The sequence below is a fragment of the Blastomyces gilchristii genome (assembly GCF_000003855.2).
Source record: "Blastomyces gilchristii SLH14081 genomic scaffold supercont1.21, whole genome shotgun sequence".
NCBI lineage: Eukaryota > Fungi > Ascomycota > Eurotiomycetes > Onygenales > Ajellomycetaceae > Blastomyces > Blastomyces gilchristii.
The window spans coordinates 26693-41668 of record NW_003101662.1 but is presented as its reverse complement, the minus strand read 5'-3'; the positions used below and the strand labels follow the sequence as shown (position 1 = coordinate 41668).

Sequence of the window (14976 nt, the reverse complement as noted above, 5' to 3'; positions counted from 1 at the left end):
TAAGACAGTCTGTGAGATAACATGAATTCAGAATCTTATGATTGAGCTTGACTTCATTACTACATCTCTAATATAGATTCTCACTGATAATAAGAATGTCATAGATCTTACAAAGATAACAGTTATTACAGTCTGAAGTAAGTATATTAATACATATTTTCATTTTTTATGTTGACAGTTGAATCAGAGAGTTATTGATTTAGAATACATTTTCATCACTCAGATAATGATGAATGAACTCACTAAATCTCTAGATACTATGATATTTGTGTGATTCATGATTTTACTAGGTCTTACAGGTGTAAAAGTTGAGAATGTTTAATTTTACATTTGTATTTGGTTTTGACAGACTATCTTGGTGATTTGGGTGTTTTTGTATGTGATTCTTGTTATCTCAAGAGGAGGTGTTGGCTCTTACGGCCGTTGCGGTTAGTGATCCCACTAGATCATGTGACCCACCACTATATTATGTTCTTGTAGATAGATCTATCAATACAACCTTCAACTATTCTACAGTTTCTTCTCAGATGCTTTGTAAGATATTATCACTCACATGACCTGATTTTACTATTTGGATTAGCTTATTGCTTATTTGAGGTTAGCTCATGACATAATCATCAATCCAGTGTTAAAACAGCAATGAATATCTGGAGAAGCGTCTGAGCTTGCTGAGATAAGTTATTGGACTGTCTGTGTAAGGGGAAAAGCGCTACAAAGTTAACCAAGCAGGTTGTCTATAGATATTTTACATATAGTCGGGAGATTGGAGAATAAATATATGTCGCTGCTTGGTGTGCATTGCAGTTATCCATAATCCTGGCATTATGTTGTTTTGGTATCTCGGTCCCGACGCAAATCCACTGCTTATCCCACTAGATGACCCCTTTTGATAGTTAAATCCAATTGAACAATATGTTTATTGACCTGATCCTAATACCTAATCTTAATAAACGTAAGAGAAATGTGCGTCGCTTGCAGAACAATATCCCCATGACTCGATGTATTTTCTTCAGTAACACCTTGACTAACAATGAAATACCGCCAAAACAAGGGGAAAAAAAAAATCCGAAAAGAATACACGACACAGAAGAGTATTATCGTAATTTAAAAAAAAGAAATTCACTATTAAAAAGCAGATCCGCCCAACCCATCTCCCTCTGTCATTCGTTGTAAATGGCCCTCGGCAAGTTCACTCCTCAGTGCACCCGTAGAACTTTCTCTACTAAGCTTCTCCCATTCCCTCAGTCCCGCCCGCTTGGCCTTTTGCTTTTCCTCAATCTGCTCTAGGAGTTTCTCTTTATCGAGTTCTAGTTGTGCTAGGCGCTTTTCGCGGCTGGGATCCAAGCCGGACGGCAGCAGTTTCCCACCAGGCACTATTGGAGGTAGCCCTGAGAGATAGTTGGTAGAACGTGGAGGACGGGTGTGGGAATAGGGGGTGGATGAGCTACTACTATGCCGAAACGAAGACGGGCTATGGGACTCATAATTAGAGTTGGCACGGGGTCCAGTAGGGGTTTTATGATACATCGGCGGGGAGTTGTGTCGAACTGGCCCTGGCCATGATCCCTCGCGGGGACCGGGGCCGTCCCTCGCAGAGCTAGGAGGAGGGCCACCTCTGGGCCGCGTTGGTACGGAAAGTAACGACATGTTCGTTCCGCGAGCCTGAGGGCCGGTTGGCGGCTGGACAGGCGAAGGGGCGGACAGCGGAGTTACAGAGTGCGGCTTATTGAAAGCTTGGGGTTGACTGGGGATTCTTGACGCTTGCGCGCCATTCTGGTGCCCGGGCGAAGAGGGACCCGAGGGGCCCTGTGGCCTTATATTTTGCAATTGGCTTTCAACACGCTCATTATCCCCCCCGGGACTCGGCCTCAAAGGTTTATCCGGTAATCTAGGCGAAGGTCCGCGCCTACCGGGCCCTTTAGGAGGAGACGGTGGTCCAGCAGCAGGGCCCCGCGGCGGCTCGACTGGTCGCAGTGGCGATCTGATGGGATGGGAAGGAGATGGTGCCGGGTGTCGGGCTTCATATTGAGTTCGTGTTGGTACGTTGGCAGGTGAACGTGCGACTTGCCCGGGCCGTGGCAGGCTCATTCTGTCATTTGTTTGTAACGGTGGGGACGACCTTCGTGACGTAACTGTCGAAATTTGACCAGAGTTGTGGCCAGATAGGGCGATCGGAGGCGAGGGTGACCGGCGTCGCCATGACCGCTCACCAGGAACTTCTCGCCGCGGTTCGCGCCGTTCTAGGCTGCGTGAACGCGCACGTGGAAGCCCCCGCGCATATTCAGAGAGCGACGGCGATCGCGGTCGTTCATATCTTGGTCGTACAGGAGATGCGACGCGCTCTCTTTTTGGAGAGCGCGGGTGATAACTGTTGAATGGCGAAGGGTCTCGAGTCCGCTTTAGAGGAAACGGACTCCGTTCCCGCGGATATCGGGGTGGGGTTCGAGAGCGTCGGGGTCTTGGGGGACTCCGACGAATATCACGGCCGGGCGACGGTCTCCTGCCTCTGGGGTTGTAACTGGAAACCTGGTCTCTACCACGAAAAAGCGGGCTTCTTGAACGGCGCCGGAAGGCACCCGGTGACCGGCTGCGAGCCCTCCCGCGATCAGGAGCCCAGGTATCAGCCGCAGGTCTTAATGGAGAGCGGGCCCTCAGCGGAGGCGAGCGACCATAGCGGATATCACCACGAGGAGAAGGTCGACGGTTTCGATCTGAAGGCCGGTAGCTTTCTCCAAAACGACGCCCATCATCGTATCTAAAAGGTCGCAAATATCCACAACCATTAGCCAGGCTGTCACAATATGTCTGGGCTGGCTCAAGCGATAGCTATTAATCCAACTGGCCCAGAAATGGGACTGATTAAAAAGGAGTTCCCAAACCTTCTATCTCTGTCACGATCCATCGTGATGTTTCGCAAAGGGCGCTTATCTGGATCTCAAGCGTCGCAGGAAAGGAGATACGAGGGGTTGCAGTGATTAACTCATCACCCAACCATAGCATAGAAATATGCTAATAGAAAGCTATCGTTGGGCTACAACGTAGCAATGTAAAAAAAATATTGGCTGACAGCTCATGTTCCACTCACTCGACTTGTCCCCGCGAGGTTGCTCAGCGCGTGTTCCGCCAACCCTTTCAAGAAAGAATGCGCTGGGAAATTTTTGGATTGTGTCACGTGACGGGACTTTGTAACATAAAAATTATAGGTTGGTTAGGCGCGTAATTATGGAAAATGGAATGAAAACTGGATCATATAGATTAATTGCATAGTTACATCAGAAAGTAGAAGAGCAAGAGATTGCTACAAAGAATTTCCCCGAGCCTTTTCAAACCCATCATGAAACTCCCAACTCCTTGATATGTTTGCTGTGGGCAGTCAACTATGATATTACCGCTTGGCCCGCCGCTCTTCATCTTTCTTTAATCGCTTCCGGCTCTCGCTGGCAATCATATCACTCAGGTCCTCCTGGAATCCCCAATTAGGATTGTTTTCCTGTTTTCGCTGGGCTTCATAGAGGTCTTTCAAGTTGTCCTTATTTATTCCATCATGCAACGCATCAGGGTCAACGGATACATCCACATCTCCAGGCTTCTTTCTTTTCCGACTTTGATCTTCTGCACCAAGCACCGGAATATTACTCTGTGCAGCTTTAAGATCATAAGCCCGATCGCCACCGAAAAAGCCCCGAACTTGCGTCTGGTGCTCGGGGATGACCTGGTATGCAGACCTAGGATGCGCTGATTCCTCAGTTTCTGTCCCGCGATGCTTTCGGACATCGAATTCGCCCACGACACTCTCTGCACCTCCGAATTCTGAAGGGACTGTGGAAACCATCCCGCTAGGAGTCTCCAACCCACTTGGGGTCTGCAACCCAGTTCCACCTTCTTCATCTTCCCCCTCATCCTCTTCCTCTTCGCTTTCTTCTTCTTCGGACTCGTCCTCTGGAGGTTGTAGTTCTCCCCAAAGTTCTTTCTCCACTGGCTCCCCTTGTTGTACATTTTGCTGCGTTTGCAACACACCGAAAATATCACCCCCGTACAACGGCCGGTTGTGTTCATCGACGGGAGGCTTCCCATATCCGCCAGGGTGGTATCCCCACATTGCGCCGGGCGGGGGTGGAGCATTTAGACCCGGAATTTTCAGGGCAGGGTATGACGGGGGAGGCCCGAATCGTTGCTGGTTTATTAGCCATGGTGGGGGCGCTCCGGGGGGGATATTGAGTGCTTCTTTCAGCTCATCGCTCAGTTCACCGGGTCGGAGGTGTCGTAGGTTAGTCTCATACTCTTTGCCTTCGTAGTAGACTTCTCCATAGCGAGTCAGCTCTGGTTTGGTTTGAAATCTGAAAAAGGCCTCGTAGAGCTTCTGATAGTCAATATCCAATTTCCCCATCTTAGGCTGTACACGTTCGCGCTGTTTTTGCTTGAGAGTTGCTTGATCCTGCTTTTCCAAAGCTGCATCTCGCATTTCAGCGATTCCAGTTTCCTGTATGAATTTTGGCAAGGCAAAGGGTGGTTTCTCAACACCTCTTTTTGACGACAAATATTCCCGTTTTAATGACCAGTGAGTTGGTACAGGAACGACATTTCGATAGGCCTTGATGTGCACAAGTAGACGCGGATCTGATGCTGACGTATCGGTCCATTCAACTGTTTCCGGTTTCCGAACCAGCGCCTTCAGCTCTGCAACAGACAGTTTGTTCATTTCCTTTCGCTTCTTTTTCGATATTTTAGGCCCGGAAGCTTCCTCTTCCTCATCAGGAATATCATCATCGTCATCGAAGTAGACCTCGGGTTTGTCAATTTCTTTGGATGCGGACTCTTCGTTTTCGCGTTTCTCGAACTTGCCGATCACGTCTCTATACATTTCAAATAAGGGGTCGACGGAATCATAGAGATTCTCAGGGTCGCTCGCATCGTTCTTACGCTCCTGAGGAGGAGGAGCCTCTGATGGAGTCCCATTTTGCTCGTCCTTCGTCTCAGCAACATCCGGATCGGCTTGAGGAGCCGGAGAATTCGTGCTAGATTTCAACTGTAGTGAAGTCAGCAGACGTATATACCCAGGCAATAACTATGTGCAACATACCTCATTCTTTTTCGCTTTGCGCTTAGCTCTCTTCAGTTGATTCTTAGTGGGTTTCGTAGTTACCGCTGGCATTTTGGAGAATTACCGTTGACAGGATCAGGGACACCGGGAGATTCGGGCGCCGGATGAGCCCTTTCAACTCTCAGCTCAGTCGACGCAAATAGGTAGGTCAGTTAAGCAGGTAAGCAGACAGAGCGAGTATATAAGTTAACACATGCCTATACTATGCGATGATTTGGGAATGGCTGGGAAGGGAAGATTGTTAAAAGTGGCGCGTGGAACATACGTCGAGAGACAAGGGCTCACTAAACCCAAATCACGTGAGATATCTCAACAGAGAGAAGAGCTACGCGGGTGTGCTGAAGTAGGAATAACCAGAGTCGATAATTGGCATTGACGATGGTGAAGGAAACACTTGTCAGGGGATGTCATGAAGGTCTTATTTATAATTATGAATGCTAACCCTCTAGAATACAATTGCTTCAATAAAAACCAAAACAACTCCTTCTTACCACCCAAACGTAAAAACCCTTGGTAGAATGCCCAGAAAGAAACCATGGTGAAGCCAATCTAGGTATATGAATGGTCCACTGAAACACGCATATAAAAGTACAGATAAAGGTAGGGAGCTGAACTATCTCCTCTTGGCCGATCTCGACTCTGTAACGGGACAGATCAGTCAGCCGCGAAAACGCAGGAGGAAGATACGGGAAGCCTCTCTTACCTGCTGCTGTGCGTCTCTTCTTGGGGTTCCCCTTCCCACGGCTTTGAAGTCTGTATTTTTGCCGTGAGTTACCAAATAATGTCCGCAGATATCCAAGAACACCGCACTACGTACTTTTCTATGACACCAAGCCGCTTTCCCTCAGGATAATCCACAAACCGGAGCCCAAGAGCATCGTAGGCTTCCTCCAGTTCATTCAAAGTGCCTATTCTTTGAGGGTAATATGCTGCTAGTGCTGGTCCTCGTAATCTCTGGCGCAAAACTTTATTCCCAAGTCGTTGTTGCTCGGGGTTGTAGGTGTGGGAGAAAATGCGACATTGGGCCTTTGAAAAGTTAGTGAGATCAATGATAGTGTAGAGAGCCGAGACCAACCTTAACAAGGTCTAGAATTCTAGAACGAGGAACAGACATATTGCCCGTAGTTTGTTGTCACCAAGGTCTTCGTTGGAGCCGTGAGTATCGTCGAGGATGAAGTCTTGGTGGTGACATCCGTCGTCTGACGAGCGCAAATCGGTGGTTTCGGAGGCTCTGCCGCTAGTCCTTTTTAGGATTGCGTGCGCTTCCACATCTACCTCTGCAAAATATTTGAACGGAAAAGATGCTTCTTCATTAATTGCGCTAGCTACCTGGCGTCGGTCCTGTTCTTTACGCTCAACGTCCTTTCGAAAAAACAAAATAATAATAATAATAAGTAAATGAATAAAAAGAAAAGAAAAAACTCTATTCAAACGCATCCCACCCCATATTCTCGGATATATCAAAAAGAAAATAAGGAAAATGGATACGAAGAGGAAACTTGAGCTCGAAAGCTCCGGAGGGATTACAGTAGGAAAGGCCGTGAAAAGGCGCAAGGTCAGTGCGAAAGCCATCCAGACGGTATTTTGCGAACTCCTCCACGTTATGTTCCCGCTTGATGGTTAGCTAATAGTGATACTCCTTACAAGACACTACCCGACCCGGAACCCGATAACGTTTCTACAAGCTCGCAAACTTCTTCAGGGGCCAAGAAACGTACAATTAAAGCCAAATCTCGTCTGGAGAAACTTAGAAAACTCACCAGCAAGCTTCTAAGCCGCCCGGAGCAAGTTCAAGAACTCCTAGATGGATCCGAACCTGACGTGGTAGTAGCTTTGGCAGAGCTTGACAAAGCATTATCCCCCAAAAACTCCGCACCGGAGTCATTGTATTATTCACAATCTTCTCGGGATCGACTGCACTCCTCTTCGCTACAATTACATGCTCAGAAGAAACTGCCGCCTCTCCCACTTGTTCTGGATAAACAACTACACACTGCGATGCTCACTCACGAAGGCATCCATAATCCGAACACCGCTTCTTTATCTGAGAAAAATTATGAAAGGATGGAGCTCCTAGGCGATGCCTACATCGAGATTATGGCAACCCGGCTTGTCTGGGATACGTTTCCGCGTCTCCCAGCGGGGCGTCTTTCCCAGATCAGGGAACTCCTAGTGAAAAACGAAACATTGGCTGAATACACCACTCTTTATGGCCTAGATCAAAAATTGATGGTGCCGCCTGAAATTCGGAATCAAGCAAAAACATGGACGAAAGTCAAAGGAGACCTTTTCGAAGCATACGTTGCGGCCGTCATCTTGTCTAACCGTGACAACGGCGTCCAGCTGGTCGAGGATTGGCTGACGCAGCTCTGGATACCAAAGCTTGAGCAAATAGAGAAGGAAAAGCCTGTGCTTCGATACAAGGAGGAGCTTGCGAAACTAATCATGGACAAAGGAATCAGACTATCTTATTTGGATGAGAAAAAAGCCATTAACCATCCTGGGGGTTTACAAACGTTTTTTATTGGCGTTTACTTAACCGGTTGGGGCCATAAAAAAGAATGTCTAGGGTCGGGGATGGGGCTTAGCAAAGTTATAGCCGGAAACGAAGCAGCCAGGAAGGCTTTGGAAAACCCCATAACGCAGCAGGCTGCGGCCGCAAAGCAGGCATACCATGCAGCCAAGTCCAAAGACAAGGTGGCGGCCGGACATCCCTTGTGATAGCATATACAGCACATATTATGTAGTTTATACCCAAGCATATTCATTTAAGCGCGTAAATAGTCCTGTAACTTCCTTAGAACAGCTACTTAATGCCGCCCGATACCTACCTACCTAGGTACTCTATATATCATCACGTGACGTAACCCGTCTCCGCCTCCCAATTTCTAGCAATCATCTCTTCTATTTCTCTCTGATCCGCGCGCTACCACTGGTTGAAGCTCGTAGAAACTATGGGCTCCCCGATTTTCCGTGGGTGCTTATCCCGCGTCTCCTACCGATCTTTCAGAACATCACCTGTGAGGAGCAGAGCTCAACTGGCCTATCAAGCTTGGCCGGCTGGAGGTGACTCTGCGCCAATCGACGAAAGCCGCAGCCCTATTATATTTATGCATGGACTATTCGGCTCCAAACAGAATAATAGGAGTATCAGTAAGTAAGGAGAGGCCAAAATATTCCGTTCTCTTCGGAAACATGTTCACTGACATGGCTGCAGAGCTCTCGGGAGCCATCTGAAAACTCGCATCTATGCGCTTGTAAGGGTTCCCTCCTCTTTGCATTTCGAACAATGCTCGATATGACCCGCATACGCCTAACTTTCTTTAACACTGGAAAGGATCTTCGAAACCATGGCGACTCGCCGCATTTCCAGGAGCACAATTACACTGCGATGGCGGATGACGTCGAGGAATTTGTTCATGACCTGAAGCTCGAAAAGCCTACTCTAATTGGCCACTCGATGTAATCTCTGTTCCCATACCCATGTGAAAATGGAAATCCGTTCTGACATTGCTGGGGAAAATATAGGGGCGCGAAAACTGCGATGACTGTTGCGCTGCGGTCTCCTGACCTCATATCTTCCTTCGTTGCAGTCGACAACGCTCCCGTTTCTGCGAGGCTAGGCAGCCCATTCGCAAATTATGTAAAGGCCATGCAGGAAATTGAGAGTGCTAATGTCACAAAGCAGAGTGATGCGGATCGTATCCTCCAGCAATATGAAGAGGTTCGTATTACCCATATACATCTTACCCATATACTCCCATTGTTTCTAGACCCCCCTTCCCTTCTCTTTGGAGCTTAACGGGCTAATTCCAAATACGCACTAATATACAGTCCCTACCAATCCGCCAATTCCTCCTCACCAACCTTATTCGATCCAAAGAAAGCAATGTTCTCAAGTTCCGTGTCCCTGTAAAACTGCTCGGCGAATCTTTGGGTGAACTGGCAGGGTTCCCGTTTAGCCCTTCTAACACCGTCAAATTTGAAGGCCCATCGCTTTTTATACGAGGAACCAGAAGCCGCTATGTCCAAGATAAAACCTTGCCAACGATTGCGCATTTCTTCCCCAATTACCGACTAGTAGATGTCGACGCCGGTCACTGGGTAATATCAGAGAATCCGGAGGCGTTCAAAAACGGTTCGTTTCTCCTAATGGGCCCCCCCAACTTCCTCTTCCTCCCTCGTTTAAGAAACGTTGGCAGTGAAACTGACAGCGTGCTGTACATAGCTGTTACTGAGTTCCTTCGGTAATTTAATCCGCCCTGTGGTGTGGGGTGCTTATGCTTTGATAGATTACCTCCTGGATTAGTAGTACTTCGTCACTTAAAGATGGCCTAGATTATATGCCAACATAGAATCACTTCAATTCGCAAGAATGCTATTATTATAAAACATTTTCAAGGGTTGGTCAATTTGCAAGACGACGCGGGAGAAACATGCTATTAGTAAGTTGGTGAACTATACAGCAGTCGCACGTCCAAGTACTGGCAGCTGCTTGTTTCCCACTTATAAAGGCAAAGTTAAATGAATCGAGCTGTTAACTCGGGGAGGGGGAAACAAGGAGCAAGGGATTTGGAAAGCATCTGAAGTTCAAAAAAGATACTATCAGTTCCGTGTGTTACCCATTTGAGAAAATCGAAAATATAAGCTATCTAGACATGTGTGGCTTTCAGATTCTATTCTTGTTCAATGGGATACACGGTTTGTTTTCAAAAAAGGGAAAGAGAGAAAAAATAAAAACAGTAGTTTAACCATAATCCACGTTAAAATAAAAAGCCAGCACATGTAAAACTAGAAGCGAGGTGATTTTAATTCCCTTTCTCCAACGCCCCATTCATTTCATTCCCTAGCCGCGTTTAAACGGACTCGAGAACCTGCTCCTTGAACTCCCTCTCGACCTATCGGAAAAAAACGCAATTGTTAGCAGGATATACAATATACCATGGGTTAGGTAGGAAGGAGTGTGGTTTCGGAAGTGGATCTATCACATATACCTTCTGGCCCTTGTCATCAGTGCTTGACTCTCCGTGCAGAGCGAGCAGAGCGCCCAAATCGAACTTGGGGGATTTCAGGAGTTTGACCTTGCGGATATGGACCTGTAAAATCGAAGCGCGTGGTCAGTAAGAAATTTACAGCTGAAGCGTAACGAGCGACAAAAGAGGACAACTGAGGAAAAGACAGGAAAAGGCGGGGTTCCAATCGAACATTTTGCAGAGGGTAGATGCCGTGGGTAGCCTTCTCGATCTCCCGTCCAATGACCTCAGGAATGAGTTTGGTGAGTTGGGCGAGGGTGCGGGTGGAAGCCTCGCGCTGGATGATCTCGGTGATCTTCTTGCGGATGGCGCGGATCTGGGAGGAGCGGGCATAGGTGGTCTTCTTGATCTGGTTTGGTCGTCTCTTGGTGAAAGCAATGGCGAATAGGCGGAGGAGGTAGTCGTCGGTGGTCTTGACGGTTACGTTGGCCTCGATCAGAGTTTGCCATTTGCGGACCAGCGATCGAAGCTTGTCCGATGTGAAATCCAGACCGTGGAAGTTGGTCAGGCAGTTCTTTCCCTGCACCTCGTCAACCCGTAGCTTGACCTTGCGGAATGCGTGGTCCTCGTCGTTCTGCAGGTCGGCGAGCGAAACCTCGAAGATTCGGCCCTTCAAAGAGTCGTTGGCGTTCTTGAGACCTGTCGTTCGGTTGACCAATGTCTTCCCCACACTATTTTCCCCCGAGTTAGCATATTTTTCTATTCCGAAGCCCGCGTTTTGCACATTGAGGTGGATAGATATCGTACTCTCTGATGGCGAAGGTCGAGGGAGCCTGAGGAAAACGAGATATTAGCATTTGAATCATGGATAACCAAACCAACTCCAACCTCCAATCGCACGAAATAACATGCCTTCACGGAATATTCATCCTTCCTCGAAAAAGGGTCCTGAGTCCGCTTTTTCAGGCCCTTCTTACCTTTCGACAGACGCTTGTTCCTGTTAATAGTTCAGTTAGTATTCTGGCGATGTATAGCTTCAATCAACTGCTTCATTCCGAGCAGCCTATCAACCGGAGGAAAATAAAGATGGGACTAAAAGGAGCGACGTACTTTCCGACAGCCATATTTGCGCTTCGGGCCTATCTTGCAGCTGGGAAAGAGAGGCAGATTATCGCATCCGAAGGCCTTGAATAGAGAGAGCAGGTCAAGCGTTTGGAGTCGGTTGGTCCACAGTGTGATGTCGAAATGGAATCCCACACAAATTTCCCGCTAAGCGAGCCCTTTACGCTAGCTTCTACAGGTTAGTGAGTTAGTTATATGTATTATGTCAGCCCACTCCAGCCAGAAAACCCTACGCCCGGAATGTCTTGGCGGAAATATGGGGCAATCGCATGCGTATGGCTCAGGCTTGGTTTTTCTCTACTCATTTGTGTTCCTAAGCCCAGGGGATGATGGCTAGCAAGTTCAATTGTCCAGATGACCAGGTATTTAAATAAAACATTTCCATGTTACATTAGATAGTGAGTATGTATTCCTGAAACTTTCTAGTAAAACTACGCCATATGGATCATCAAGGGAAAACAGAAGAAACGAGGAAAATGGCCTCACGGCTTCGTTACTGGCGTTGTACTTCATTCTGCGACACCTTCCCGGAAGTGGCTTATCCCCATTATGATGGACGGGGCCCGACAACCTCCCTCTCAATGCTGGTCTAATGCTCAGTATGAAGACATACTCAAACTAGATGAAGAAAGGGAAAAAAATATCACTTACATCAACATCTTCCCACGCGCGCCCTTGCACCTTGGAAAGCTCATCCGCACTCAAGACCTTGCCGGTAGTGACTGTCCATCGATGTTAGACTAAAATAATACTAAGAATAATATCGAAACGAGAGAAAATTCCAGGGATTAGCATACAGTAACCAGCGTGGATTTTTGCATCGATTTCTACCCGACTGTCTTCGGGAATCAAATCATCTGGTATGGGGACTCGCTCATGGATCGGTATGCCTTGTTCAACGATTGCATCGTGTTTCATGCTGGGCACCTCGTTAGTTCTATGCAACGCGGTGATTTGTTACCATATATGAATCCACTCACTTCGACATGCTCAACATGCGATCGATTTTGGTAATACCCAGCCAGTGTAAGATCTAGATATGAGCAAAGTTAGTTAACAGAGCGAATACTGTCGACCATGTGTCTGTTCTACGTACGTCTGGCATAAGAGCTTGAAAGCGCATGTCCTATGTCACAATATCAGCTTTTGAAATAAAATGATTTAAGAAAACGGGGTTTGTAGCTAGATAGATAACATACCTTGACTCCAGCAATATTTTCAGTTCTTTTGAAATATTCACTGGCACCTACATGTTCTAGATTAGATGGGCTATTCTCGCATTCTAGGATGATGGCACCTACGATCAGATCCTCGCTTCCCTAGATAAAGAGGATAAAAGGTCAGATAAATCAGAGATACAGGTGAAAAAGTTGGAGGTAGGCAAGAGCAACAAAACGTACGGGCATTGTAGACCAAGTATTTTGTGACTTCTCCAAGGGCCCGACCCTCCTTTCGAAAGTAAATGACAACACCACTCCCCCCATGCTGAGCCTCCTTGACAGCTTCTTCTATCCCGAAGATTAAGTAAGGGCGGCAGGTACAGATATCAGATCCGAAAACGTCACTGCCGTTACATTCGTCATGAACTCGAAGAGCCAATTTCACATTTGGGTCGGACATCCTGGCAGGGTCGCCGAAGCAGTACACCGTTAAGCCTCCAATGGGTGGAAGGAACAGCTTGATATCACCCCTGGTGATAAGCTCTGGGTATGAACCGCCTGTATTTTCGAAAAGTGATCTGCGCAGAGTGCCTTCATCTACAGGTCATGAATTCAGCAAGCCGTAAGAATCATGTATGTATGTAAACGTTCTACTATTTAATTCGCCATCGTTAAACGGAGGATATCTGCTTACCGATGCCAAATCTTTCCGCTACGCCTGGCAGGTACCAGACTGGTTCAACAGCGATCTTCGTCACAGCCAGCTCCCCGGACTCATTCAGGCATATTTTCCCGTCCACCTTCAACCTGCCGGTCTCGACACTCTGCTTCAATTCGGGCAATTTCATATGCGCTTTTGTGACGGCAATAGTGGGCCGAATATCCACGCCTCCCTTTTTGATCATCTCAGTGAAGTCGAATGGAGCACGATGGCCCCATGGATCCATTGAAACTATCTTTTTCGGATCTGTCCACTGGGGGAAAGGCCCAATGTTGACGGGAGGCTCCGTATTAGTGAAATCGGGGCGGTGGTCAACATTGAGATCTTTGCTGGCTACAGCAAGAGCGTAGTATATGGAATAGGAACCACCATGAGCACCGATCGCTTCGAATGACGTTGTCAGTAATGAATGATGCTCTCTTGTTGACTTTGTAGTCGGCTAAAAACTGTCCTTACTGACCGTTTCTTTTCTTCACCGTGTCAGGGTGTCTGCTCACTACGACTGGTCCTCGTTTGATTGGATCAGAGTTCCCCCAGTCCATAACTATGGGGTTTATCCCAGATTGGCCGGGGTAAGTGGTAAGAATAATGCGAGAGGTTCCAGAAGTTTTACGCGGAGTATATTTTCCTGCTGGGGCTGGCGCAGACCCGAGCACTTGAGCTTCATCCTTTGCGTCGGGCTCAGGAATATCATCATGGGTAGCTAGTAACTCAACTTTCTCCTTTATTTCCTCGACGGAACTGGACAAGTGGGAATTGTCAACCTGTATCTTTTCGAGGGCCGCCAGGATTCCCCTCAAGTCGTTGCCCGGGCCGGAAAGGGAAGCTGCCATTGCGAATAGTGTGCTAGGAGCCTTAAAAGGTGTGAGGGGGGTGAAAAGTGATAGAGATGCATACGGAGAAAAAGGTAGAACGCAAGCCCGCTATGCGGAGAACTCCAACAGAAATAAATATCGGTTGGGCACCTGAATGTTAACCCCACCTCAGCAGCGGTGTAGCAACCAAGCTACTATGTATGATGGAATAGCCAAAAACAGCACTGCATGCATGAATCATCCAACAGGATCCCGTAGGCGAGGTACCTTTGAATATAAGAGTTCCTTTACCATATGGTGAATTTCGAAATAAAACGAAATTCAGACTCTCAGCGCATCATGGACATCACGGCGGCCGAACGCGGAGGCTTGCACCTGGTGACATTTGTTCCCGGGCAGCGACTAAGCCCCGCAACCGCCACACCGTCCAAAGCGCGTGACATGTAGCAGCGCCCGCCCCAGTGACGTTGCCGTAGCGATCGCTCCGCCTGCACGTGATCTCATATATAATATTGTAGGCTACTTATCTCAGTAAACTCAGCCACTCCACTCCGAGCTAACCCAATCTGAACTACTGCTACTTTCTGCCAAGTCCTGCTAACATCTGAGTCAATCAACTGTCACAGGGCTTATACTAAACCTAAATAGAATATTCTCAGTAAACTCTTCACAGAGTATCTAAGAAAAAACAGTTTCTATTTATTAGTAATATAAGAATGATTTACTTTAATTATAATATTTAAGATAGAATTACTATATAATATTACTTATAGATTATTTCTCTATTATTTTAAAAAATTAATTTTTCTATTTTCTATTAATTAATATAATTTTTATCTAAAAATATATATATTCTGAGTATAAAGTATTATATTGAAAACTGCTACTATGATTTTAAATATAAGAATAATTTACTAATTTTTCAATTATAATTATATCTAGTTATTTAATATTTTAATCTTACTATTAAAATATCTATTCAGTTATCAGAGACTCTAGTCAAAACACTGAGTATATTTTTTAAAATAGAAGTAAGTAAATTAAATCAGATTAATATATTAATCTGAATAATCTTAAAAGCAGT

At 46.7% G+C, this 14976-nt stretch overlaps 8 protein-coding genes across 8 annotated transcripts; 3 read left to right on the top strand and 5 right to left on the bottom strand.

The window, feature by feature from the left end:
* Nucleotides 1-1125: 1125 nt before the first annotated feature.
* Nucleotides 1126-2088, bottom strand: BDBG_07839 (uncharacterized protein; the record flags this gene model as incomplete). Its single annotated transcript, XM_002621575.1, has 1 exon — nucleotides 1126-2088. The coding sequence occupies one exon, from the start codon at nucleotides 2086-2088 to the stop codon at nucleotides 1126-1128; it is 963 nt and encodes a 320-aa protein (XP_002621621.1).
* Nucleotides 2089-2238: 150 nt separating this feature from the next.
* On the top strand, nucleotides 2239-2895 carry BDBG_07837 (uncharacterized protein). Its single transcript, XM_002621573.2, has one exon. The coding sequence runs from the start codon at nucleotides 2376-2378 to the stop codon at nucleotides 2757-2759; it is 384 nt and encodes a 127-aa protein (XP_002621619.1). The 5' UTR covers nucleotides 2239-2375; the 3' UTR covers nucleotides 2760-2895.
* Nucleotides 2896-3385: 490 nt separating this feature from the next.
* On the bottom strand, nucleotides 3386-5152 carry BDBG_07836 (splicing factor 3b; the record flags this gene model as incomplete). Its single annotated transcript, XM_002621572.2, has 2 exons — nucleotides 3386-5026; nucleotides 5081-5152. The coding sequence occupies 2 exons, from the start codon at nucleotides 5150-5152 to the stop codon at nucleotides 3386-3388; spliced, it is 1713 nt and encodes a 570-aa protein (XP_002621618.1).
* A 287-nt stretch (nucleotides 5153-5439) lies between these two features.
* On the bottom strand, nucleotides 5440-6320 carry BDBG_07835 (mitochondrial 37S ribosomal protein RSM27). The gene is made up of 4 exons (XM_002621571.2): nucleotides 6177-6320; nucleotides 5919-6127; nucleotides 5805-5854; nucleotides 5440-5740 (listed from the first exon to the last, which is right to left on the bottom strand). The coding sequence occupies exons 1-4, from the start codon at nucleotides 6213-6215 to the stop codon at nucleotides 5715-5717; spliced, it is 324 nt and encodes a 107-aa protein (XP_002621617.1). The 5' UTR covers nucleotides 6216-6320; the 3' UTR covers nucleotides 5440-5714.
* Nucleotides 6321-6408: 88 nt separating this feature from the next.
* On the top strand, nucleotides 6409-8005 carry BDBG_07834 (RNase3 domain-containing protein). Its single transcript, XM_002621570.2, has 2 exons — nucleotides 6409-6656; nucleotides 6749-8005. Exons 1-2 carry the CDS (start codon nucleotides 6582-6584, stop codon nucleotides 7820-7822), a joined length of 1149 nt encoding a protein of 382 aa, XP_002621616.1. The 5' UTR covers nucleotides 6409-6581; the 3' UTR covers nucleotides 7823-8005.
* An 8-nt stretch (nucleotides 8006-8013) lies between these two features.
* BDBG_07833 (alpha/beta hydrolase) lies at nucleotides 8014-9955 on the top strand. The gene is made up of 6 exons (XM_002621569.2): nucleotides 8014-8258; nucleotides 8319-8358; nucleotides 8439-8563; nucleotides 8630-8825; nucleotides 8936-9239; nucleotides 9330-9955. Exons 1-6 carry the CDS (start codon nucleotides 8056-8058, stop codon nucleotides 9350-9352), a joined length of 891 nt encoding a protein of 296 aa, XP_002621615.2. The 5' UTR covers nucleotides 8014-8055; the 3' UTR covers nucleotides 9353-9955.
* BDBG_07832 (40S ribosomal protein S1) lies at nucleotides 9444-11352 on the bottom strand. The gene is made up of 6 exons (XM_002621568.2): nucleotides 11185-11352; nucleotides 10987-11071; nucleotides 10882-10907; nucleotides 10307-10805; nucleotides 10096-10197; nucleotides 9444-9999 (listed from the first exon to the last, which is right to left on the bottom strand). Exons 1-6 carry the CDS (start codon nucleotides 11196-11198, stop codon nucleotides 9958-9960), a joined length of 768 nt encoding a protein of 255 aa, XP_002621614.1. The 5' UTR covers nucleotides 11199-11352; the 3' UTR covers nucleotides 9444-9957.
* A 63-nt stretch (nucleotides 11353-11415) lies between these two features.
* Nucleotides 11416-14311, bottom strand: BDBG_07831 (GTP cyclohydrolase II). Its single transcript, XM_002621567.2, has 10 exons — nucleotides 13538-14311; nucleotides 13051-13461; nucleotides 12597-12953; nucleotides 12498-12515; nucleotides 12396-12442; nucleotides 12293-12322; nucleotides 12177-12229; nucleotides 11994-12115; nucleotides 11848-11918; nucleotides 11416-11780 (listed from the first exon to the last, which is right to left on the bottom strand). Exons 1-10 carry the CDS (start codon nucleotides 13908-13910, stop codon nucleotides 11775-11777), a joined length of 1488 nt encoding a protein of 495 aa, XP_002621613.1. The 5' UTR covers nucleotides 13911-14311; the 3' UTR covers nucleotides 11416-11774.
* Between the last annotated feature and the right edge of the window lie 665 nt (nucleotides 14312-14976).